Genomic DNA, 26,485 nt, shown 5'->3' on the forward strand with positions numbered 1-26,485 from the left:
AATATTCCATTTCACTTCTGTTTTATCACACTTTTTAAAGAAGTGTTACACAATGGTAGCCAGTTTATTTTTGATACGTTAGCTAAGTGGCTATTTTTACAGGAACATTAGCTGTCTTTTTCTGCATTAGAGGAGAGGGAATATAGTCAGATTGGATCCTGACCTAAGTGATTGTGCACACATAAACACACATATGCAGACATACAATCTGCACACACTTACACCTCACACACACATTTGTACACGTACCATCTATCACTTTACACAAACACACACCACATTACATACATATGTATGTACACATTGTATGCATATACGTTGCATTACACACATACACACAGCACACATACATATCCATATACCATGTGAAATATGCACACATTTTCATTTTTCAGAAGGAATTATTGGACAGTAAGGGTCAGAGCCCATCTAATTCTTCACTTTCCCAGGAAGAATACACAGCCTGACCTGATTTAAACAAGTTCTCATGGTTTTTGATTTTGATTTGATTTGATTTATTTTTGTCACATATACTGAGATACAGTGCAAAGTTTTGATTTGCATTCTAGCAAGACAAATTATGCCTTACATAAGTGCATCAGGGTGAACAGAGTGCAGAATATAGTGTTACAGCTACAGAGAAAGATCAACTCTAATATATGAAAGATCCGTGCAGAAGTCTGATAACAGTGGGGGAAAAGCTGTTCTTAAATCTGTTGGTGCATGGTTTCAAAACCTTTATATCTTGCACTGTAGAGAGGGACCAATAAAATCCAGTTTTTGTCTCTTTAGTGGTTTGACCTGATAACACCGAAAGAATCACGGATGTTATTTTGTGAGTTTGATCGGTGTCTTGAGTAGGATGCTCTGTCATCAATAATTCTGTTCAAGTACATGCCAGTTGACTAATTACAAATAAATAGCATAAGGCAGAAGTAAATATTAATTTTAAAACATATCAATTGGACTGTTTCTGATAATTCCACTGCAAACCATAGTTCCCACAATCTGTAGTCAGCTAAGAGTCAGCTGTCTGAATTAGGTATTTTTAAAAAAAATTTTGATATTAATGCCTCTGCTAGAATTCATCGTTTCCCTCCCAATTTTCTTAGCTTTCTTCCAGCTTTTCTAAGGCCTACTGAGGCTCACGCCTACATCTACACTGTCTTGGTCTAGATGCTGGGAGATGTGAAGGGGCAGCCCTAAGTAACTCTGACGATTTTGTTTTCATTTTGAAGTCCAGTTGACCATGGCTGAGTTTATCAGTGGCCATGACTGGTTGCTAGGCATGTGAAAGCTGACTAGAATGTAATACCTGGGGTTGTAAATCCTGGACAAGGATTTCCTAACTAGTTGATTGTTTCAAAGGAAATAAGTAGTGTCAGAACTCTTGCATGGAAGGAACATGAGTCTCCAATCAGTCCTCCAATGGGTAGGAGAGACTCTTGTTGTCGATATTCAATCAATAGTTTTTTAGGGGCAATGAAATGTTAGCTTGAGGTGTTGCAAATATGGCACAGTTTACCAAGTGGTGAGTAACCCAAAAAATATTTGTGCACGGTTTGGATATACAGTCGACTAATGACAGCATCAGCTATCTGTGCGTCAAGTACTCTAAATGACTGGGAAACAGTATATTCTGTATTGACATTGGTCCTTTTCTTAAAGAGAATATTCAATGTCATTGATTTATCAATACTGACAGAGGAGATCTGTTTCAGAGTTAATCTGTTGAGGACTGCAGCATGCCCTTCATATTCCAGGAGAAGATCATTATGTTGGTTCCAGGGCATGCCATTGTAAAGTCACAGAGCACAATATTTGTGTTCACCTAATCCTTGCCAGGCAATTGTTCAGAGTGAGGGGTGATTCACATTTCGATACTGCTTTATCACGTCTCTTCAAACAATCATAAAGTGCCCTGTGGAATCACTTTGAAGTAATTATTTAATCAGTTTGTGATCAGCAGATTCCTGCAAACATTAAGTGACAAAATGACCCGTTAGTCTTTTTGTTTTGATTAAAGAGGAAATTTATATTAAAAAATGATCATCATGTTCCTGAAACGTAGGAGCTCGCAAATAAGTCTCAGTTTAATTTCCAAGCTACTACTCTGAAATGTCAGTCTGGATTAATTTAGCAACTGCTACATTGGGAATTGAGGTCATCAGCTTGAACTCAGACAGAAGAGTGCAACAAACTGAGCCAAGGTGACAACTGGAAGGAGCTTATCAAAGTAGTGATGCTTCCAAAACCTGAGTTACAAATCAGCATTTGGTTCACCTCTGGGCGCTCATAACACAAGAGATCACATGAGCACAGTCCCACCTAAGAACCTGGACAAGAAACCTGTTATCACAGCAGTTCAAATTGTAATGAGTACATGGATGTTAATGGAATTCACAAAATGGGTTCAATTCTTCAGACATTGGAAAAGACATTCAGCTGACTGCTTTGGACCTGAAAATGAAAATTTGAAAGTCTGGCGGTGACCTTGTGCCTAGTTGCTCACCTGAATCAACTGTTAGGCAGTACGTTAGAAAGGCACCCAGTGTTTGCAGAGGAGACCATTTCGATCTGTAAATTGGGGTGCTTTACTTATTCCAGGAGCTTGTTGCTGTTTTCCAGGAGAAGCAGGTGAGGTATGTTTAAATGCCTGGCCCTAGGAGAAAGTGAGGACTGCAGATGCTGGAGCGCCAGAGTCGAAAAAAAGGGCTTATGCCCATAATGTCGACTCTCTCCAGCTCCTCGGATGCTGCCTGAACTGCTGTGCTTTTCCAGCGCCACGCTTTTCGACTCCAAGTGCCAGTTCCATCATTCCAGGTGCTGGGAGTGACCTAACCAACAGTCTTTAAAGGGGGGAAGATGGGAAATACACCAGTAAAAAGATTTCACATTATTTAAATTCTTAGATTACTTTAAAATTCATTATTGGGGTTTGAACATGAGTGGAAGAGCAGCATACTAAGTGTACAATCGCCATTAAATTGAAATTTGCATTTTCCAAGATGGTTTCTCAGTTGAGCAGTGAATGGTTTCCCTGATTAAAAGTCATCATCCCAAATAGTCCCCATGCTTCTCTCAAATTGAAGGCGAGATGGTTTGTTACTGGTGATGTCACTGGGATCGTAATCCAGAGACATGTGGGAATGCTAGATTTTAAAATGAATTAATAAATCTGAAATATAAAGTGCTCAAAGTAAAGATGACAGTTGATTATTGTAAAAGTTCATAACCGATGCAAATTGCGGAAGGAAATCTGCCGAGATCTGGTCTAGAAGTGATTCCATATACACAGCAATGCGTTTGACTCTTAACTGCCCTTATCAATGGCAAGCCATCCATTCAAGCTACATCAGAGGTGGACAATAGATGCTGACCCCATCAGTGATGTCCACATGCAATGCAATGAATAAACAAGTTGTCTGTGCTGTACATTTACAGTGTCCTCTGTCAGAATCTCAGACTTATTTATTTAAAACAACTTTGCATTTGACTCATTATTTCTGATGATTTCTGACTTTGATGTGTGCAAACTTTGATTTTAGTTTCATCTCCTTTTTCAGCGAGTGGTACCTGAATGGAAACTATCTGGTAATCATGGCATCTGTCACAGTTGTTTTGCCTCTGGCATTAATGAAGCAACTCGGTTAGTATTCTTCTGTAAATACTTTTGTTAAATAATCTTGTGTGCTTAATATCTCTGTGAAATGGTGTCATGAGATCAACTTTCACTGCTATTGTGTAATCCGTCACATTGAGGTACTGGATAGTGAAAGAATGGGAACAAATTGTCCACCAAGAGTGAATTATATAGTTTGCTGCAGATATGGATTTATTCCAGATGCTAGAAATCTGAAATAAGAGCAGAAAATGTTGGAAATACTCAGCAGGTTCTGGTGAAAGGACCTGAAAGATTGAGCTGGAGTTTCGTATCGGGCTTTGAAACTGCAAGTCAGGTCACTTCCCATGTACAGAAATACAGACTTATCACAGCTTCCTATACTAACCATATTTTTAACTCCCAGAGATGTGGGTGGATGAAGTTAGAGTTTTCCGAGTCTCAAGAAGATGTTGAAGGAGCCACAGTGCCATGGCCCATCCATGTCCTTTCATAGTCTAACCATACAATGTCGCCCCCATTGGCCCCAAGATCAATGGTTCTCAACCTTTTGAAACTTAGCCAAGCATTCATAATAACCCCAGCTATCAAAACAAATCAACAGTATGGTCCACTGAAACTGAAATTGCAGATCTCATTCAAGGTACAATAGTGTTCCTTACCCTTTCAATGCAGATTGCATGTCAACAAATTAAGTGTGGTAACTGCTTAAAGTTTTTTTAAATACAATATCATAATTGGAATCATGACAAGAGAGCTTCCCAGTACATGACCTCCAATTTTGAATGAGCCAGGATCCAGAACTGAAAGAGTTTAAACAAAATCAGAACACAATCCACATTTTCCTTCAGACCCCAGGACTTGATGGAGTCTACAGCACACAAACAGAGCACACAGACTTAACAGTACATGCCAGTGTTTATGCTACAAGTGAGTCACTTCCCACATTCCCTGATTGAAGTTGATCAACACAATCCTCTATTCTCTTCTTCCTCATGCACACATGTGCATTTACCAATTTGTTGCAATGGTACACCAAAAAGCTCTGCAAGCCCCCACCAGTCAGTCACACTCTGAGGATCATTTTAAAACACAAGGGGATAATGGAATTCGCTGCACTGGCTGCTGAAGTACTTGAGTCTAATTTGAAAAAAATGAATTCATACCACGGGAGGTGTAATTATATTGGAATGTCTGTCAAATTGAATGCTCGTTAATTATTGATATACTGTAGAAATTTGAAAGATTGGAGATGATTCAACTTAAATTCCTAATAATGAGATGGAGCAAAGAATTAGGTCACAGTTATTTTCAGTAATCCTTCATGGTTTTCCGAGCCTTTTGTTGAGTAATTTTCCAAAATCAGGCACTGTTTTGTCATCTGAATTGAGGGGAGAAGATTCAACAAGAAGTGACTGCAATTAGACACTCTGTGGTCAGCAGTTTTAAGTGAAAAACAGAGAACCAAGGGTTACTGAGAAGGGTACAAGTGTGCAAAACATCTTTTCAGCTGATGAATGGATTCAGATGAATAAAATTCCCCAATACAACTCTCATTTTAACTTTATCAGAGGGAGTTCTATTGAATATTTTTGGACCACTTGAAAAGTTAATTTTTTTTTATGCATCTTTTAATTGTAGGCTACCTGGGATATACCAGTGGTTTCTCCTTGAGCTGCATGGTTTTCTTTTTAATTGTGGTAAGTATGCAAACATCAGTAGCTTGGTAATAGAACTAAGCTCCTTCTACACAGGATTAATGATGAAAAGACAGTGCATTTAGCACAGTTGTATTCTACAAACAATGGTAATCTGAAAACATACCGGAGGTTCAGAGGTTTGGAACGGGTTTTTGGCATTTCTAATTGCTAACTCAACTCCATTTGTAGCCTTTGATGTAAATTCTATAGATACCCATTAAAAAAATATATTGATCATAATCTCAAAAACCTCTGCAGCTGCAAGTTATTGTTAAAATATAAAGTGAGAGTTTTTGGCATATTTATTGTCTTGTATCAGCTGTAGTTCAGTTGGAAGTGCTTATACCTCTGAGTTACAAGGTTTCAAGTTCGAGCCCCACTCGAGATTGAAATCAAGGCTGACACACCAGTGCAGTCTGAAAGGGGTACAGCACTTGCAGAGGTGCTGTCTTTCAAGTCCCATCTGTTTGCTTGTGTGATTATAAATATTCCATTATACTACTTCAAACTAAAACAGGGGAGTTATCCATTGTGGCCTGGTCAATATTATCTCTCGATCGATATACAAAAAAAAAGGCATATTATCTTGCTATTATCATGTTTCTGTCTCTGGGAGTTTGCTGTGTAGAAATTGCAAAAGTAATCTAATTTCCAAAGTACTTCAATAGCCATAAAACGCATTGAAATGGCCAAGGATTACATGCATGCTATGTAACTGCAAGTCTTTTTTAATGTTATAAATTTATAACATTATATAATGTGATAAATCCAGCAATGCTGGAATGTTTAATGTCTTCAAGCATTTGCAACCATTCCGGTAAACTGAAAGTCAAACACAGAACTCTGGTGGTGTCTCAATTTGCAAGAGTGTAACTCAAGCAATTTGCATAAAGATTGCAGTTAAAGACACAGAGGAGCAGAGAGATTAGTTTCACTGATCAAGGGGAAAATATGGGCTGGTTCAGAGCAAATCTGTCTTCCATTTTTGGATGTTGAGTCGAGGTTTATGGTTGATATCTAGTGGAGAGTTTTAATTATTTCCTGATAGGGTTGGCATTGTTGTGCCAAATTCTTCCCTCAAATATTTTAGTGAGTTACTCAAATACACAAACTTATCTTAATCAGAGTCACTTCTCTTAAAATGCATTTGAAAAATTCAATACAAATGTGCTAAGAGTTTGTACGTTAATATGGCCAAAAGTAATTTTGATCTTTATGTGGCTTTTTCAGGTGATCTACAAGAAGTTCCAGATTTCCTGCTCATTTGGTAACATCCATGCAAATAGTTCCCTTCTGGACAATGTCAACTATGGCAATCTTACCAGCTACAACAATAGTGATGTTCACAAAGTCGCTGAGGAACAGTGCACCTCTCAGCTGTTTACCATGAACTCTCAGGTAACTTAACAGCAGGATCCAGTGAAAAATACTTTTGAGGTTGTGATCTAGCTCTGACTCTAAGGAGGCCTCCATCTTCAAAGGAAGTGGGGCTGGGATGGAGGCAAGCAAGTGATGAGGCTGAACAAACACTTGCTTCCATTTACTAGGACATCAGACCAGCTATAGTCATGGCTGTCAGACCTTATCCACCCCTCACCTCCCCACAAACACACCCCCTCCATGCTGCTTCTCATTGCTCCCATTTCCCCTCCATACACCAGCATTCACTCTGGACATACCTCAGGAATCATGTCATAGAGTCATACAGCATGGAAACAGATCCTTCAATCCAACTAGTCCAAGCCAACCATATTCCTAAACTAATCTAGTCCGAATTGTCTGCATTTGGCTCATATATCTCCAAACTTCTCCTATTCATGTCCTTATCCAAATGTCTTTTAAATGCTGTAAATGTACCTGCAGCCGCCACTTCCACAGACAGTTTATTCCACACCCGAACCACTCTCTGTGTAAAGAAGTTGTCTTTCATGTTCTTTCTCCTCTCACTTGAAAAATATGCAACCTAGTTTAGAATTCCCCCACCCTAGGGAAAAGACCCTTATATTCACCTTCTATACCAGTAATGATTTTATAAACCTCCATATGGTCACCCCTATATCTCCAGTGGAAAAAATCCCAGCCTATCACTTAAACCTTACATTCCTGGCAACATCCTGGTAAATCTTTTCTGAATCCTCTCCAGTTTAACAACATCCTTCCTATAGCAGGTTTTCACAAAGAAAATCTATTCACAGGATGTTGGTTAGTGGCTAATCATTTATTGGCCCAGAGGGCAGTTAAGAGTCAACCACATGGGTTGGAGTCACATGTAGGCCAGACCAGATGAGTTTGACAGATTGCCTTCCCTAAAGGGCATTGGTGAATCAGATGGGGTTTTTTTCCCCTGATAATCAACACTGGTTTCATGGTCCTTATTAGATTATTAATTCAAGATTTTTAATTGAGTCCAAATTCCACTATATACCATGGCAGGATTCAAACTTGGATCCCCAGATCATTACTAGGATCTCTGGATTGATAATGTAGTGATAATACCACTAGCCCATGGTGTCCCGTACTGCAGAAGAAATCGTTTAAATGGGCATGAGAAAAGGTGAAACTGTCACTCAGCCACACAATATGCTGAAAACAAAACTCAACCATTGGAAGCTAAATTGCCTCAAGCAGTTATTTAGTCATAAAAATAAGCAAACATTTCTTCATGAATCAAATCAAAGATAGACAACCCTTTAATAATCTCTTAACTCAAACAAACTGTGCATATAATTCTCTACTGAGTGAAACAGTTGAACTGCTTTGAAGATCAGCCAAGCATTTGAAATATTCAGCTGTCATTCCAGCTTCAGGCAATTGCAGTCCCTTTAAAATGAAGGAACAGGTGTTTTGTTTTTCCATTTCAAAGCAAATGGCCTGCCAGCCAAAGAATTCCAGGAGCAGGTGGCTGTTCCTTATTTATCCCCTCTTAGAGTTACGTTTACCTTCCCTTTGTGACACCTCTGAGAAGCCATGAACTACATCGCTAATCAGAGAGGCCCAATTCAATCAAAATTGCATGATGGAGCGGGAGCAGTTTGCATTGGCCAACCATTGATGGAACTAGCAAGGTCTGGAATGTTGTCTGTAGGCTAGCTGCTTGTAAACTTTTATTATGCACTGGCAAAAATGACTAGAAACAGGACTAAGAATAAAAGTCTGGGAATCACTTCCGCCTGTCATTTGTAAAAGCCCAGTTCAATGGACAATAGGTGCAGGACTAGGCCATTTGGCCCTTCGAGCCAGCACCACCATTCATTGTGATCATGACTGATCACCCACAATCACTATCCTGTTCCTGCCTTATCCCCAACTAGACAATAGACAGTGAAAATCTGGGCCTCTGAATCTGTAATCCAAAGCATTGAAGTACGAGACTTTCCAGAATTTGTCTTTTGAACGTATTTGAAGTCCTTGCTGATAGAAAACCTTCTAACTTATTAGGGCTTTTGCCTTTAAACTACATGCTACAGGATCTCCCAATGTATAGTTTGCAGCAAAGTAGAGAACACAATGTTTAATATCATAATTCCTCAATTGAACTACCTCTTCAATTGAGGAATAATAACGAAGCTGGAGCCTATAGGGTTGGATCTAATGTTGCAAGTATCTATCTCCCATTTTCATGGTTTGGTTTAAATAAATTCAAAGTTCTGTCTCTCTCATTTGCAGACTGCATATACCATTCCCATCTTGGCTTTTGCCTTTGTCTGTCATCCAGAGGTATTGCCCATCTACACAGAGCTGAAAAAGTATGTATGCATGGGATTTTCAATTGGTGTAATGGATGCAATTGCTCTAGAACTGAGCTACCAACAGGTAGCTACCAAAGCTACCGCTTTGAGTTCTGTCATTATTGAAAATTTTATGATCCGTCTCTTTTTCCATTGTCTATAAATGATGTCTCAGTGTTAGTTCTGCACATCCATTGTAGCAGAGATAGATAGATTCTTGACTAACAAGTGAAGTCTAATTGTATAGAAGGTAACAAGGAATGTGCTTGTGAAATCAGCCACATGTTTATCAAGGGCTGAATGGCCTCCTTCAGCTCCTAATTCATGTGGCCACGTGCCCAGTGTGGGATTTCCACAGGGTTATTTAGAATTCATTCATGTGATGTGGATGTTGCTGGCATTAGTTGCCTTCTATAATTTCCCAGAATGCAGTTAACATTTTACTACACGCTATGAAATTACCTAGGCGAAAGTGGGTACTGCAGACGCTGGAGATTAGAGTCAAGATTAGACTAGTGCTGGAAAAGCACAGCAGGTCAGGCAGCATCTGAGGATTAGGAAAATTGACATTTCAGGCAAAAGCCCTTCATCAGGAATCAGATACTGCCTGACCTGCTGTGCTTTCCCAGCACTACACTAATCTAGATGGAATCACCTGAAGACTAGGTAAAGATGGAAGATTTTTTCTCTAATGGAGCATTAGCAAACCACGTGGGCTTTATACAACAATCAACTAACTTTTCCTTTCATTGCAAGTTTTATTATATACCATGGTAGGATTTGAACCCATTTCCCCATAACATTAGCCTGAGATCTGGATTAATTAGTCCAGTGACATTACGGCTATGCCAACACGGCTCCAACGTTGGGAACTCTGCCCACCTGTGGGGAGATTTTGCAGGCATAGCAATGTCAGGTTGGGGCTTTTCCAATGGACATTTGTCAACAAGCAATTCTCCCACTCCACTAAATTAAGTGAGGAGAGAGTCCTAGGCAAATGGAACGCCCTGGTTCAGAATTGTCATGGGAGTGAACCTTACCTGCAGATGAGCAGAAGAATCTTAAAGAGTGAGCTGGATAAAGATCTTTAGGGGATGAGGAACATAAAGAATAAAGCCTTTGTCTGTCATCTTGATGTATTGCCAGAGGAAGGAGAAACTAAGCGACAGCTTAGAGTTAGGGGGCTGGAAAGAAAGTGAGATTCTGAAGCTTCCTTTTTCCTAAGAATTCTAATAGAAAATGGGCAAAAAAACAGAGGCACTTAAAAGGAGGGAGGAGCAGGAAAAGAAACAAGGTTCTATTTTCAAACCTACTTTGGAAGAACGAAAGTAAAATTAATCAATTTTCAAAGAAAAGGAGAGATAGGAGAAAAGATGAATACTACAGACCTGATCTTATCTGTGTGTGAATAATGCATCTGAGTGAGTTAAAATTGCACTTATATATCAGTCCCATTTTTTGATATCTCCATCAAACGATATTGGGGTAAAAAGGGTTACTTCTCATGGTTTCTTTGAAGTATAGTGGTTTTGGGCAAGGCAGTGGGGAGCTAAGGTGCTAATCAGCTTACCCTGATGTCATCTTCCCATAGACTGTAAACAAACAATATTTTGGTATGTCACAGCATTTTAACGAATAATCTGTACTCGCAACATTGAAAGTCCTCTTTTTTGAACTGTAAATCACAAGATATAAATGACAATTACTGGGATATATGCCGATGATGAAGCTCTGTTAAGGTAGAATTCTATGCAGACTGTCATGTTTTTGAAGAGCAAGCTGGATTTCACCAACATTGGGTAGCACAGTGTCTCAATGGTCAGCACTGCTGCCTCACAGTGCCAGGGACCTGGGGTCAATCCTAGTTTCAGGCTACTGCCTGTGTAGAGTTTGTGCATTCTCCCTGTTTTCTGTGGGTGCTCTGGTTTCCTTCCATGGTCCAAAAATGTGTAAATTAAGTGGATTGGCTGTATTAAATTGCCCATAGTGTCCAGGCTAGGTGGATGAAGGGAAATGCAGGGTTACTGAGATGGTGTTGCGGGGGTGAATCTGAGTGAGATGCTCCTTGGCTGGTAGATGGGCTGAATGGCCTGGTTCCACACTGTAGGGATTGTACAATGAAATATTTGGAAATGCAGTAGTGGGAATTAGAAATCATTTCCTTAATCAAGGGAGACCATCCATTCAGGTTGAACAACATGGCGTGTTCTTTATTTTGTATCATTATGTAAAGATGGGTTGCAGTGTTGGCATTAAATCAGTTTGGATCTAACTGCTTATTGTCTATTTATATCATTGTGAAGCCTTGTAACTTATCCCAAATATGTCTCCAGTTGATGGCTTATTTGGAGAGATAAAAGGCACAAATATCTGATTCCGATCACCCTGGGAATCCTTAGTTACGTCTCCAGGCTATATAATTGTGAGCAAACATATGTCAGTGTGAATCAACTCTCAGGAAAATAAAATATTCAGAGCATTTATAGCTGAACATAACAAGCTATCTTCAGCAGACCTAAAGTTGTAATTTCAAATGTCCAGTGAGGGGATATGTGGAATTTTGTTCTTTAATGAGAATTCCAACCGCTCTTTGGTGTTTTATGTCTGACACGTAAAACTTGTATTTCAGCCCCTCCAAGAAAAAAATGCAGCATGTGTCGAACATCTCTATTCTGGTCATGTACCTCATGTATTTTCTCGCTGCACTGTTTGGGTACTTGACATTTTATGGTGAGTTTAAAATGTGCACGTTTGCTCAATTATATTCCACATTATGTACAAAAGTATGTAGTAACTATACAAGATATTAGCGTGAACTCGATTACAATAAAGAAGCCATATTGATGGTTTTCTCATCATCCTTGAGTCTCTTTTGATAACATATCAATTTGCAATATTTGTTGAACATTATACATAACATAAATGATAGATGCTTTTCCCTAGTGGAGGGGATTTCAAGACCGCCGGCATATCTTTAAGGTGAGAAGAGAAAGATTTAAAAAGGACGAGAGAGACAACTCTTTTACACAGAGATAGGTTTGTGTGTGGAATGAACTTTCCAAAGAAGTAGATGTAGGTACACTTAGAAGACATTTGGGTAAGTACATGAATAGGAAGGGCTTGGAGAGATGTGGGCCAAGCGCAGGCAGGTGGGACTAGCTTAGTTTGGGATTATGGTCAACATGGCCTGGGTCTATTTCCATGATGTATGACCCTATGACCTCTATTTAAACTGATCTTCTCATAAAGACCCTGATTAAAATTAGACACAATATTAACAGCGTTCTTACCAGCATTGTACAGATTTCCACCACAGCCTTTTCGGATTTTGTTGCATCTGTACCTTGCTTTTAAGAGAATTCACCATGTGCTGTGGTATACAATATTGCAGCTTCACCTGATAGTTAGTCTGTTCACACACACACACACGCATGCTCACACACCCAAATTGTTTGCTGTAATATCTGGTTTATGACTTATCATGTGTTTTACTATTTTAAATCAACTAGCCTAGTGAGTTAATCAATCCCTGACAGCGATCGATTATTAGAAAATCAGATTTGTATTCCACTGATCTTTATGCATTTTCACGGTCAATATTGGGAGCCAGGTGAATTCCTCAGTATTTAATTCTGTATTCCTTGTGTATTTGCATTTGCTAGTTTTAAAGTAAACTTAAATTTGAAAAAAACATATTTAATGATTTTAAGACACATGATATTAAGACAATGGCCTAGGTTCTGTGAACTCTATATCACGTCCCTTACATAAGAATTTTCCTATTTCCCTCAGAATGTTTCTGGACTCACCAGCCTCCTGTTTTACAGATCTTTCTTTATCCCATAGCCCTTTTACTTCAGCACTGGCCCCTTGGTGGTTCAGACTATCAATGACTCCCGAAGACTAAATGTAGTTCACAAAAGCACTGTGTGTGATTTTGAGTCAGGAACAAGGAGATAGACATAGCAGTTTCTGTGTTCCTCTTCAACAAATCCACCATGTAGTACCTGACTATTCATTTTAGCAGTCAGGTTATGTTAGCATAGGTTCATCAGGAATGAGGAACTGTAGCAACTCGGTGAGAATTTTTGCACTTGTATTCCTAACACATTTTGACATCCAAATCAGAGGCATACAATATGATATGTCCAGCCAAAATAATTTATTTCAGCAGCCTAAGACATGTTGAAATTTGAGACCATTGACAATTCAAGTCTGAACATTTCACAAAACTGGCTTGTCATCTTGTGCAAAGGGAATTGTTCCAATCTCAGTGCATTTATCAACTATATTCACCTCCATTGGATTTGAGGTCCCAGTGAAACCTTTACCTTCTCATTTCTACATATTTGGGGTTCATTCCCAAAAAGTGTGGTTGTGTCCTGTACTGCTAGACTCTTATTCTGTCACCTGATCATGGTGCGCACAGAATCATACAGTACGGAAAAGACCCTTCAGCCCATTGAGTCTGTACCACCAAAAATACATTGCTATCTAAGTAGTTCCACATTCTCACACCAGACCCATAACCTTGAATGTTACATTTTAAAGGTTTCCTGCCTCAGCTACCTTCCTACACGGTACATTCCAGACCTCCATCACCCTCTGGATGAAAGACTTTTTCCTCAATTTCCCTCTTAAATCTGCCTTTCACTTTAAAATTGTGGCCTCTTGTTGTTGACTCTTCAACAAAGGAGAATAGCTGTTTTCTATTCACTCTATCCATGCCCCTCATAATCTTATACACCTCTGTCAGGTCTCTCCACCTCAACCTCTCTGCTTCAAAGAAAACACTCTGAGCTTTTCCAGCCTCTCCTCCATTCCATGCAACTTCCTGGTAAATTTCCTCTGCTCCCCCTCAGGTGCAATCACATCCTTCCTACAGTGCAATGACCAGAATTGCATGCAGTACTCCAGCTGTGGCCTAACCAAAGTTCTGTACGGCTCCAATATGACCTCATTGTTCTCATAACCTGTGCCATGACTGATAAAGGCAAGCATTCCATAGGCCTTTCTAACAGTTCTGGTCGTCACATTACCAAAAGGATGTGGATGCTTTGGAGAGGGTGCAGAGGAGGTTCACCAGGATGTTGCCTGGTATGGAGGGTGCTAACTGTGAGGAGAGGTTGCGTAAATTAGAAGTATTTTCATTGGAAAGAAGAAGTTTGGGGGGGACCTGATTGAGGCCTACACAATCATGAGAGGTGTAGGCAGGGTGCATAGCAAGAAACTTTTTCCCAGAGTAGAGGACTCTGGAGTTCAAAGTGTGAGGGGAAAGGTTTAGGGGAGATGTATGTGGAAAGTTCTTTATGCAGAGGGTGGTGGGTGCCTGGAATGCATTGCCAGCAGAGGTTGTAGGGGCGGGAATGATAGCATCATTTAAGATATATCGAGACAGATGCATAAATGGGCAGGGAGCAAAGGGATACAGATCCATAGAAAATAGGCAGCAGGTTTAGATAGAGGAACCTGATCGGCACAGGCTTGGAGGGCCGAAAGGCCTGTTCCTGTGCTGTAGTGTTCTATGTTCTACCCTGTTAACCTGTCCTGTCACCTTCAGGGATTTATGAACAAGCACCCATAAAGGGTCCTCAATTAACCGTGAGCATCAGGATAGTCATCTACCAATGGAGGTACCAATCTCTTGCCCATTCTGAAGAGCTCTGAGTTCTGAAAAAATCATATCAAACTTGAAACGTTAATTCTGTTTCTCTCTCCACTGATTCTACCTGACCAAGCTTTCTCAAACATCTTCTATGTTTGTTTCAGATTTCCAGCATCCCCAGTACTTTTATTTTCTTTCCCCTTCTTGCCTTCTTTTGATTCTAACCCTATGACAGTTGAATTCTGTGCCCTCTCACTTGCACTGGGCTTTAGTTAGATGATTGTTTATTACCCGCTAACTCATTGCATTAAATTTGCTGATTTCTGCTAGTTCTTGACAACCAAATGAACCAGCAAATGGAAATGAGACATTTTGGCTTAAAAAAGGTACTAAGAAAATAATAAGGTCTTTTCTGTGGGTCAGTTTAAGAATCACATTGAGTGTAACTATGAAAATTCAATTACCAACAACATCTGACTCTCCCAGCTACTGGAGAACTCATAAGAATGGATAGGACGTTTGGGAATAAATATTAATGTGGGAAAATGGTTAAGTTTGACAGTGAAGCTGTACCATTTAATATTTTGAGTTGGTACCTGAAATAATTCCAACAGGCCAGGAACTGCCACCAAGTCACCCTTTATTTACACATGAACAGTCCTTGACTTTAGTATTGCCTCACACAGAGTCAACTCCCAGAGAGCCAGCATCTCTGACACTCCTTTTATATCTGTCAGCCAGGGCTTCCTGATTGAACCAGGTTAACAGCCCCAATCAGGGAACTCATATTCCAGTTGGCTGATCTCTTCCCAATCACTACAGTTCCAAACTTGATGTTATAAAAGTGCATAATCTTTTAATGCTTGCTTCACGCATGTCATTTACACAGTACCAGCTGTGGCCGATTTAGTAGCATCTTGTCTCAAGTTTAGGGTCACACTTCAGCGATTTGAATGCCTGATTCAACCTGAGGCTTCCATCGAGGGAGCACCACCCTGTGCATTAAGTCCAGTCTTAAAGATCCGATGTTAAACTGAGGCCTTGCATCCCTATAGCTGGGGAAAGGCAATTATGATACAATTAGGCAAGATTTAGGATGCATAGGATGGGGAAGGAAACTGCAGGGATGGGCACAATTGAAATGTGGAGCTTATTCAAGGAACAGCTACTGTATGTCCTTGGTAAGTATGTACCTGTCAGGCGGGGAGGAAGTGGTCGAGAGAGGCAACTGTGGTTTACTAAAGAAGTTGAAGCTTTTGTTAAGATGAAGAAAGAGGCTTATGTAAAAATGAGACGTGAAGACTCAGTTAGGGTATTTGAGTGTTGCAAGTTGCTAAGAAGAGCCAGGAGGGGAAATGAGAAGTCTTTGGCAGGTAGGATCAAGGAAAAGCCTCAACCCTTCTGTAGGTATGTCAGGAATAAAAGAATGATGAGAGTAAGATTAGGGCCTGTCAAGGACAGTAGTGGGAAGTTGGATGTGGAGCCCAAAGAGATAGGAGAGATGCTAAGTGAATATTTTTCGTCAGTATTCACACAGGAAAAAGACAATGTTGTCAAGGAGAATACTGAGATACAGGCTAAACTAAATGGGATTGTGGTTTATAAGGAGCAGGTGTTAGCAATTCTAGAAAATGTGAAAGTAGTTAAGTCCCCTCAGCCGGATGAGATTTAGAGCTGAAAATGTGTTGCTGGAAAAGCGCAGCAGGTCAGGCAGCATCCAAGGAACAGGAAATTCGACGTTTCGGGCATAAGCCCTTCATCAGGAATGAGGAAAGTGTGCCCAGCAGGCTAAGATAAAAGTAGGGAGGAGGGACTTGGGGAAGGGGCGATGGAGATATGATAGGTGGAAGGAGGTCAAGGTGAGGGTGATAGGCCGGAGTGGGGTGGGGGCGGAGAGGTCAGGAAGAAGATTGCAGATTAGGAAGGCCGTGCTGAGTTCGAGGGATTTGACTGAGACAAGGTGGGGGGAGGGGAAATGAGAAAACTGGAGAAATCTGAGTTCATCCCTTGTGGTTGGAGGGTTCCCAGGCGGAAGATGAGGCGCTCTTCCTCCAACTGTCGTGTTGTTATGGTCTGGCGATGGAGGAGTCCAAGGACCTGCATGTCCTTGGTGGAGTGGGAGGGGGAGTTAAAGTGTTGAGCCACGGGGTGGTTGGGTTGGTTGGTGCGGGTGTCCCAGAGGTGTTCTCTGAAACGTTCCGCAAGTAGGCGGCCTGCCTCCCAAATATAGAGGAGGCCACATCGGGTGCAACGGATGCAATAGATGATGTGTGTGGAGGTGCAGGTGAATTTGTGGCGGATGTGGAAGGATCCCTTGGGGCCTTGGAGAGAAGTAAGGGAGGAGGTGTGGGCGCAAGTTTTGCATTTCTTGCGGTTGCAGGGGAAGGTGCTGGAAGTGGAGGTTGGGTTGGTGGGGGGTGTGGACCTGACGAGGGAGTCACGGAGGGAGTGGTCTTTTCAGAACGCTGATAGGGGAGGGGAGGGAAATATATCCCTGGTGGTGGGGTCCGTTTGGAGGTGGCGGAAATAACGGTGGATGATACACTGTATATGGAGGTTGGTGGGGTGGTAGGTGAGAACCAGTGGGGTTCTGTCCTGGTGATGGTTGGAGGAATGGGGCTCAAGGGCGGAGGAGTGGGAAGTGGAGAAGATGCGGTGGAGGGCATCGTAGATCACGTCTGGGGGAAATCTGCGGTCCTTGAAGAAGGAGGCCATCTGGGCTGTGCGGTGTTGGAACTGGTCCTCCTGGGAGCAGATGCAGCGGAGACAAAGGAATTGGGAATATGGGATGGCGTTTTTACAGGGGGCAGGGTGGGAGGAGGTGTAGTCTAGGTAGCTGTGGGAGTCAGTCGGTTTATAGTAGATGTCCGTGTTGATTCGGTTGCCTGAGATAGAAATGGAAAGGTCTAGGAAGGGAAGGGAGGAGTCTGAGACGGTCAAGGTGAATTTGAGGTCGGGTGAAAGGTGTTGGTAAAGTTGATGAACTGTTCAACTTCTCGATGTAGCGGAGGAAAAGGTGGGGGGTGGGATTTAACCTAGGATTCTCTGGGAAGCTAGGGAGGAGATTGCAGAGCTTTTGGCTTTGATCTTTATGTAGTCATTGTCTACAGGAATCACGCCAGAAGACTGGACAATAGCAAATGTTGTCCCTTGTTCAAGAAGGAGAGTAGAGACAGTTCTGGTAACTATAGACCAGTGAGCCTTACTTTGGTTGTGGGTAAAGTATTTGAAAAAGTTATAAGAGATAGGATTTATAAGCATCCAGAAAGGAATAATTTGATTAGGGATAGTCAGCGCCGTTTTGTGAAGGATAGGTCATGCCTCACAAACATTATTCAGTTCTTTGAGAAGGTGACCAACCAGGTGGATGAGGGTAAAGTCGTTGATGTGATGTACATGGATTTCAGTAAAGTGTTTGATAAGGTTCCCCATGGTAGGCTATTGCAGAAAATACAGAAGCATGGGAGTGAGGGTGATTGAGGGCAGTTTGGATCAAAAATTGGCTAGCTGTAGGAAGCCAGAGGGTGGTGGTTTATGGGAAATGTTCATCCTGAAGTTCAGTTACTAGTGGTGTGCCACAAGGATCTGTTTTGCGTCCACTGTTGTTTGCCATTTTGATAAATGATCTGGACGAGGACGTAGGAGGCTGGGTTAGTGAAGTTGCAGATTAAAGTTGGTGGAGTTGTGGATAGTGCAGGTTGAGTTTAATAGCTCCTCATTGAGGTTTATAGTTCCTTTTTCCAGGTTACAAACAGACATAGATAAGCTGCAGAGCTGGGCTAAGAGGTGCCAAATGGAGTTTAATGTGAAAAAGTGTGAGGTGATTCACTTTGAAAGGAGTAACAGGAATAAAGAGTACTGGGCTAATAGTAAGATTCTTGGTAGTGTAGATGAGCAGAGAGATCTCAGTATCCATGTGCATAGATCCCTGAAAGTCGCCACCAGATTGATCGGGTTGTTAAGAAGGCATATAGTGTGTTAGTTTTTATGGGTAGATGGATTGAGTTTCGGAGCCATAAGACCATGCTGCAGTTGCACAAAATTCTGGTGCGGCTGCACTTGGAGTATTGCGTACTGTTCTGGTCGCTGCATTATAGGAAGGATATGGAAGCATTGGAAAGGATGCAGAGGAAATTTACCAGGATGTTGCCTGGTATGGAAGGAAGGTCTTATGAGGAAAGGCTGAGGGACTTGAGGCTCTTTTTGTTCGAGGGAAAGTTAAGAGGTGACTTAATAGAGACATACAAGATGATCAGAGAATTAGATAGGTTGGAATTTAGAGCCTTTTTCCTTGGATGGTGATGGCTAGCATGAGAGGATATAGCTTTAAATTGAGGGGTGATAGATATAGGACAGATGTCAGAGGTAGTTTCTTTATTCAGAGAGTAGTAAGGGAGTGGAATGCTTGCCAGACTCACCAACTTTAAGGCCATGTAAATGATTGTTGGATAAATATATGGATAATAATGGAGTAGTGTTGGTTAGATGGGCTTCAGATTGGTTTCACAGGTTGGCACAACATCGAGGGCCGAAGGGCCTGTACTGCATTGTTTTGTACTATGTTCAGAGGTGACATTAAAAAAAACTGTGGACAAAGTGCTATAAAATGGGGTTTGACTGAGTGGCTTGTTTTGTGAATGGCACAGACTGATGGGCCAAATGGCCTTTTTCTGTGCCATAAACTTTCTTTGATTCTAAGGACAGGCTTGTTCTTCCAAACATCATGAAAGTAGTTGTGGAGAAGAGTTGTTTTAACTTGAAATGTTACTTTGGCTCTCCCTTCACAGATTCTGCCAGACTTGTTCAGTCTTACTGGGATTTTTTGATTTCGTTTAACATTTGCTTTTATTTTACTAAAATAGACAATCTGTTTATGGGACCTTATTATGTGCAAATTAGTATTTCCTACATCACTGTGGTATTTTATTGGCTGTAACGCTCTTACTGATGTAAAAAAATCAAAATAAATGCAAGCTTTACTTTTCCTGCATATTATCTGCTTTATTAAAGGCCGCTGAGCACATTAACAAAGAAGACCAAAGGCACTCTTCCTATTAACATTGATATGATGCTCATAATCAGATGTTTCTACTATAATCTACAGCTGATGTGATATTCCCTTTCTTCATTACAGACAGAGTTGAACCAGAGATGCTGCATACATACAGTAAGATTGACCCTTTTGATACACTAATTTTGTGTGTCCGTGTGGCTGTGCTGATTGCGGTAACCCTTACTGTACCCATCGTACTCTTTCCGGTAAGTGTAAGGATCAGTACTTGTGCTGCAAATCGTACTTTTACCTGGTCAGAATTGGGCATTCTTTTTACTAACAGTGTACATTGTGAAATATATGGCTTAGGTATTGAACACACCAGTTTTTCTTTCTCACTCATAATTATTTCCTTTTTAACATTCCTTTCATACTCACCATTTTATTTCCTACTTGAAGGTTTCTCTTGCAATGCTTTTTCTCTTTTCTCATTGAGGTTAATAACTCCTTTTTCCAGTCTTGATACAGCACAGAATTCAAAAAGCAAGAAAATTGCACCTCAGCCAAATAACATCATTCTCCTTACTTGTTGATATCAAAAGCAAGTGTAATGCTAGCAGAAGTGCGTAATCCTAATTAATGGATTACTGGGATTTTCAACTTTGATGTACGAAAATATCAAAGTAGCTTAAAACCAAGAAAATCACTATTTATGACACTGTATTAAGGATAATGATAATCCCAGGTGATCCATATTATTCCTTGTTTAAGACTTCTCTTAAACCCCCAATCTTTGATCAAGCGTTTGGCTGTTGGCCCTAAAAGCATCTAATGTTGAATCTTGCTTCATAATGCTGCTGTGAAGTATTTTGAGAAGTTTTATTATGCTAATGTTACTGGAGAAATACAAGTTGTTATTGTTGGCCTGCAGTTTATTGCAAAGGTATTGTAATTTACTCTGGGGATATATACCATTGAGGACCAATTTAAGTTGGTGAATAGCAAAGCAAAACACTTCCATATAAAGGTAGAAATGATTGCCATTGATGTTATCTGAAAATTATTAAGTGCACTGGATCCAAATTCCTAATTTTTAACATATTTTGAAAATGACCATCACAAAAGTAGTCAGCTCAAGAGTATCAGCAGGTATTACTCGTGTTATTCAGAGAGAAGGAATCTATAAAGACCTCTTGCCTAGCACATCCTAGCAAAAAATTCCAGTTCCACCATCACTGGTTGACATTCCTGGTGTCCAGTGATCCACTCAGTTATATAAACAAGTAGTTCCAGAAAAAGGACCGGTGTTACTTGTCTTTTTCTGCCTCTATTCTGAATAGAAAGCAAATAAGAGCGTAAGGAATGGGAGGAGGAGTAGGCCATCTGGCTCATAGAGCCTGCTCTGCCATTCAATAAAATCATGGCTCATCTTCTCGTGGATTCAGCTCCGCTTACCCACCCCCTCACTATAATCCTTAACTTCTTTACTGTTCAAACCTCTATCTATCTTTGCCTTAAAAACAGTCAGAAAAGCTGAAGATGAGCTCTAAATGTGGCATTGCCAGAATTGCCTAAATCCTCAAGAGTAATTATGTTTTAAAGTGAAACATCTTTAAAAAATATATTGTCAACAATATCTTCAACTATAGTTCATTGCAGGTAAGTGTTTAAGTCACAGGTTGGCAAGGTTGTGTAAAATAATGTCCTACTTCCACACTGTAAGGATTATATGATCAGATGGAATGGAGGCTGGTACTTGGGCTGGGAGTTTGGTTTTCGCTGGGATTTTGCAGGAATCTTATGCATCATCGTTGATGTTTGTAGTATTTCATTTTGAGAACCCTTAAACATAAGGACATTGTTCTCTCCGTGCTATTTTCTCTGCTCTCTAAACCACACAGACACATGAGAAATTCTTGATATAAGACTATAAAGCAGCACAATTGTACTTATTGTGTAAGACCTTCCCCATCTATCCGATCCATCGCAACCCCGACCTATCACCTTCTCCCTCACCTTCATCTATCTATTGCTTTCTCAGCTATCTTCCTCCCAACATCACCCCTCCTCCCGTTTATCTCTCGGCATCCCCCGGCCCACAAGCCTCATTCCTGATGAAGGGCTAATGGCTGAAACATTGGTTCTCCTGCTCCTCGGATGTGGCCTTGCCTGCTGTACTTTTTCAGCACCACACTCTCGACTGTGGAAGACAAAGCAAACCAAATGTCAGATTTTATTTCTTGAAGGCTGGAACTGTCAGATTTTGCACCATCTGTGCTGAAACTTAGTTAGACCAGACTTAATTCTGATTGCCATTTTGTAAGAAGTACATTGAGGCACAGGAAGAGTGTCCAGAGATGGTTCACAAGGTCCTGGAAATGTGTGGAATGGGTTTAACAGGCTGCGTCTGATTTCACTTAAAGAAAGACAGCCAAAAATTACTCATTAGAGGTCTTTTAAACGAAGAATGATTTTGATAGAGTCAATAAAGAGAGAATGTTTCCTCTTATGAGGAAGACCATAACTAGAGACCATTAATGTAAAATAGATACCAAGAGATTGAATGGGAAATACAAAAGAGGGTTGTTTCCACAAAGTGTGATAGTAGATTTAGATGAAAATAAGGGAGGACACTGGAGTGGAGGTTAGCCCAAACATGAACTGATGGGCCAAATGGCCTGTTTCTCTGTACATATCCAATGCAAGTGAAGAAGTTACACTCATTTAAAGTAATAGTGTTAACTTGCCAAATCAATGTGAGAGTGTCTTTATCACGTTAGTAAGTACAATTGTGTTGCTTTGTCATCTTGCATCAAGAATTTCTCATGTGTCTGTGTGGTTTAGAGAGCAGAGAAAATAGCAGGGAGAGAACAATGTCCTCATGTTTAAGGGATCCCAAAATGAAATACTGTACTGCAAACATCAACAATGATGCACAAGATTCCTGCAAAATTCCAGCTAAAACCAAACTCCCAGCCCAAATGTCAGCTTAAGTTCCATTCCATCTTATCATAGAATCCCAACAGTGTGGAAGTTGAACATTTGGCTCATTGAGTCCACACCACCCCCTCAAACTAGACCACTCCCTCCATGCTATACCTGTAACCCTGCATTTCCCACCTAGCATACACACCCCTGGACATTATTGGCAATTTAGCATGGCCAGGCCATCTAACCTACACATCTTTGGACTGTGGGAGGAAACTGGAGCACTTGGAGGAAACCTACACAGACATGGGGAAAAAGTGCAAACTCCACACAGACAGTTGCCCAAGGCTAGAATCAAACCCATGAGGTAATTGTCATTGCTACAACTCTTTGCAGCTAGACATGCAAATTGAACATAGACTGTCCTGCAAATTTTGAGGATTGCCTAAGAGGTTTTGAAATGTCTGCGGCTCCTTTCGGTATTTGTTGTTGATGCCAGGAAAATCCAGGCTCCCTGGGAATTGGTTATGCCAGGAAGCCCATTCCACAGTGAAGCCAAGTGGGAGAAGGTTTAACTGGTTTCATGTTCCTTGTTGTCATTCTTCATATTATTTTGGCGTACAATCCAGAACAATGTCCATAGAATTTGTTTTATTGTCAACCCATTGAAATATTTATTATTTAAAGTTCAGGAATACGAAATTAGTGCTAGCATAGTTTTGAAAAAGTTCACAACTTAGTCCTGCAAATTAATATCCTTGTAGATGTTGGGACTCCAATGGGGACTGTACTCCACTGTTGCCCTAAGCTTCTGTTAATAACTTTGTGACATTTGTGCATTGGGATAAGCTTATGCAGCACAGACAACACTTTAAAAATTTCTGTTATCACATTTACCTTAAAGCAGAGGCTATGTTGCTACTGGATTAGAGTCAGAGAAACCATTTTTACCATGTTGATAGATACAGTCCTAATAGATAGAAAGGAGAATTGCATTGAGGTTGATTGGCTTGGACTCTTTAATGAACACAGTAGTCTTCAATGTTCCATTATCCCAACAGCTGAGGGATATGACCACCAGAGGCAGAAATGGAGGAATATTTCTGGTGCTTCTTTTTAAATCTTTTCTGTAATTTTTCTTGCTCATAGGTGCGCCGTGCTATCCAGCAAATGCTGTTCCAGAACAAACCCTTCAGCTGGATCAGACACATTGTCATTGCTGTCTGCCTTCTTACTTTGATCAACCTACTGGTTATCTTTGCACCAAACATACTTGACATCTTTGGAGTTATTGGTAAGTGAGAGGCAGCTACTTGGAATAGCTGAGCGATGGAGAAGTACGATGCTGTGATAGCATCAAACATTTGGGAAGATGGTCTAATCAAAGACCATCTTCCCAATAACATTCCTGCCTAACACAGTCCCCTTCCATTTGTAAGCCATGTAAACACTACTAGAGTAATTTTTTTTCTATAATGTATATGCATTTCTGTTTTCTTGCTTGTGGAGACCCGATATATTGCGTGGGCATAATTATATCCCTATTGACTCATTGTTTGTCTGAGGTCTTTAACGACAACAGAAGAGTTTCCCATCAAATAAAAAATAGACTTTACTGAATCTGGTTGTGAGTGAAGCAATGCCCAGGCAGGAACGATAGCATAGTAGGTAGTAAAGCCTCAAATGCCATGCTATAAAATGTATAGGAGCTCACAGTTTTGTACCTGTGATGCCCTGAGTGCTATAACAGAAGTCCAGTCTGTGAGATGGTTGACTGAGCAGGGAATGTGAGTCAAAGGAGAGTTGGCCTGGATGCTTATATTTCAGATTGTCACTGCCCTAGGAGATCAAACTGCTTTGTGTCCTCGGTTGACCTGATGTCAGGCCTTTCTTTCAGGGGAAGTGATGAAAACTTTGTTGCTGTTGAGGTGCTCTGTCAATTCTAGGGATAATTGTCTCCTTATCTCCCTAACTTCGGGGTTAGATATTTGGGTGAGGTTGTCTGAGTAGTAGCACATTGCCCTGAGTCAATGAGTTGTGGATTAAAACTCCCAGGCTGACTCTTTGGTGTGGCACTGAGGGTGTGCTGTCTTTGAGGTGAGACACCAAACTAAAGCCCATTTTGCCTGTTAGGTAGACATAGAAAATCTCATAAGATACTAACTTAAAGATGTGCATGACAGTGCTTTGGCCAATACCTACCTGCCGACCTGATGTTGTTTGTGGGATCTTTCTATATGCACATTGGTTGCCTACAAAGTTACTCCATTAGGCAAAAGTGAGGACTGCAGATGCTGGAGATCAGAGTGGTGCTGGAAAAGCACAGCAGGTCAGGCAGCATCTGAGGAGCAGGAAAATCGACATTTCGGGCAAAAGCCCTTCATCAGCCCTTTCCTGATGTGCTTTTCTTGCTCCACTCTAATCTTGACTACAAAGTTATTCCATTACCTAAATATACTTCAAAATTGATTCATTGGTTGGAAAGCACTTTGGAATGTCCTGAGGTTGTGAAAGGTGTTGGACTGAAATGATTCACAACATCAGCTCAACACTACTCTAGGATGCACATTTAGAGATGGCCAGCAATGTCCACTTGCTATGAATAATAAACATTGGTTATTTTCTCGAGGCATTCTGACCATATATTGACCTGACCACCCCTCACTCTGGTACCAACAGCTTGTGGCTTGTTTATGTCTCATCTCAAGGTCTCCTAGCTTCCTTTAAATGTATTATTGAATTGAATTAACTTTATTGTCACATACTCAGATGACCTTAGATACAAGGTACCTAGGTACAAATTCTTCAGAACAAATTCTTAGGAAAAGAATTAAAAGAATAGAGGAATGAAAAGCCTGGCATTACAGATCTTAGGAATAAATTAGAAAATAGAGGAACATAAAATTCAGAACAACAATCCTTCAAGTCCAATCCACGCTGGCACCTAGCCTCTTGACCGTACCTGGCCATGACTCCAAACCATTTAGATGATAAAGACGTGTATATTGGGGGAGGGGGAGGAGGAACAAATGATGCATGACTTTCACTATAACCAAAAACCTTACATAGAGTCGCAGAGCCATACAGTACAGAAACAGACCCTTCAGTCCAACCAGTCTATGCCGAACATAATCACAAACCAAACTAGTCTCACTTGCCTGCTCCTGGCCCATATCCCTCCGCAACTTTCCTATTCATGTACTTATCCAAATGTCATTTAAAAGTTGTAATTGTACCTACTACATAAATTCATTTCAACAACTTGCAAGCCTCCTTCTATATTACTGCAACGAGCTGTGTCTTCCCTCCACTGCCTTATTGTGTAGTTATGAAAACGTCATTCCAGATTCAAAATGTCAACTCTGTTTGTTTCTCTGCACAAATACTGTCAGAGTTTCTCCAACAGGCGGCACGGTGGTTAGCACTGCTGCCTCACAGTGCCAGAGACCCGGGTTCAATTCCCGACTCAGGCGACTGACTGTGTGGAGTTTGCACGTTCTCCCCGTGTCTGCGTGGGTTTCCTCCCACAGTCCAAAGATGTGCGGGTCAGGTGAACTGGCCAATGCCAAATTGCCCGTAGTGTTTGGTAAGGGATAAATGTAGAGGTATGGGTGGGTTGCGCTTCGGTGGGTTGGTGTGGACTTGTTTCCACACTATAAGTAATCTAATCTAATCAAAAAAAAACATTCTCCGTTTTTGTTTCAGATTTCCAGCATCTGCAGTATTTTACTTTTGCTCATTACATGGCATCTCTTTGTAACAATGCTTGTTGAAATTGGCCTGGGTCTTCCCTACAGAAGAACTATATTTGTCATGACTGGATTGCAAGCCACCTTCTAAAACCACACGTTAGAGAATATATTTCAGTTCACATCCAAAAAGGAAACACTTCAATGTTTGGCATAGCCT

General features: G+C 40.8%; 1 protein-coding gene across 2 annotated transcripts in view; it reads left to right on the forward strand.

The window, feature by feature from the left end:
• The window catches only part of LOC132822265 (sodium-coupled neutral amino acid transporter 3-like), a 135,328-nt gene that overhangs the window by 84,310 nt on the left and 24,533 nt on the right, over window positions 1–26,485 (forward strand). For both annotated transcript variants that reach the window (XM_060835411.1, XM_060835412.1), the window contains exons 8-14: window positions 3,567–3,649; window positions 5,264–5,322; window positions 6,553–6,720; window positions 8,989–9,068; window positions 11,680–11,780; window positions 19,790–19,914; window positions 23,726–23,870. In XM_060835411.1, coding sequence (XP_060691394.1) covers window positions 3,567–3,649; window positions 5,264–5,322; window positions 6,553–6,720; window positions 8,989–9,068; window positions 11,680–11,780; window positions 19,790–19,914; window positions 23,726–23,870 — 761 coding nt within the window. The remainder of the gene's footprint in view (window positions 1–3,566; window positions 3,650–5,263; window positions 5,323–6,552; window positions 6,721–8,988; window positions 9,069–11,679; window positions 11,781–19,789; window positions 19,915–23,725; window positions 23,871–26,485) is intronic.

Source organism: Hemiscyllium ocellatum, chromosome 14 (assembly GCF_020745735.1).
Source record: "Hemiscyllium ocellatum isolate sHemOce1 chromosome 14, sHemOce1.pat.X.cur, whole genome shotgun sequence".
Classification (NCBI taxonomy): domain Eukaryota; kingdom Metazoa; phylum Chordata; class Chondrichthyes; order Orectolobiformes; family Hemiscylliidae; genus Hemiscyllium; species Hemiscyllium ocellatum.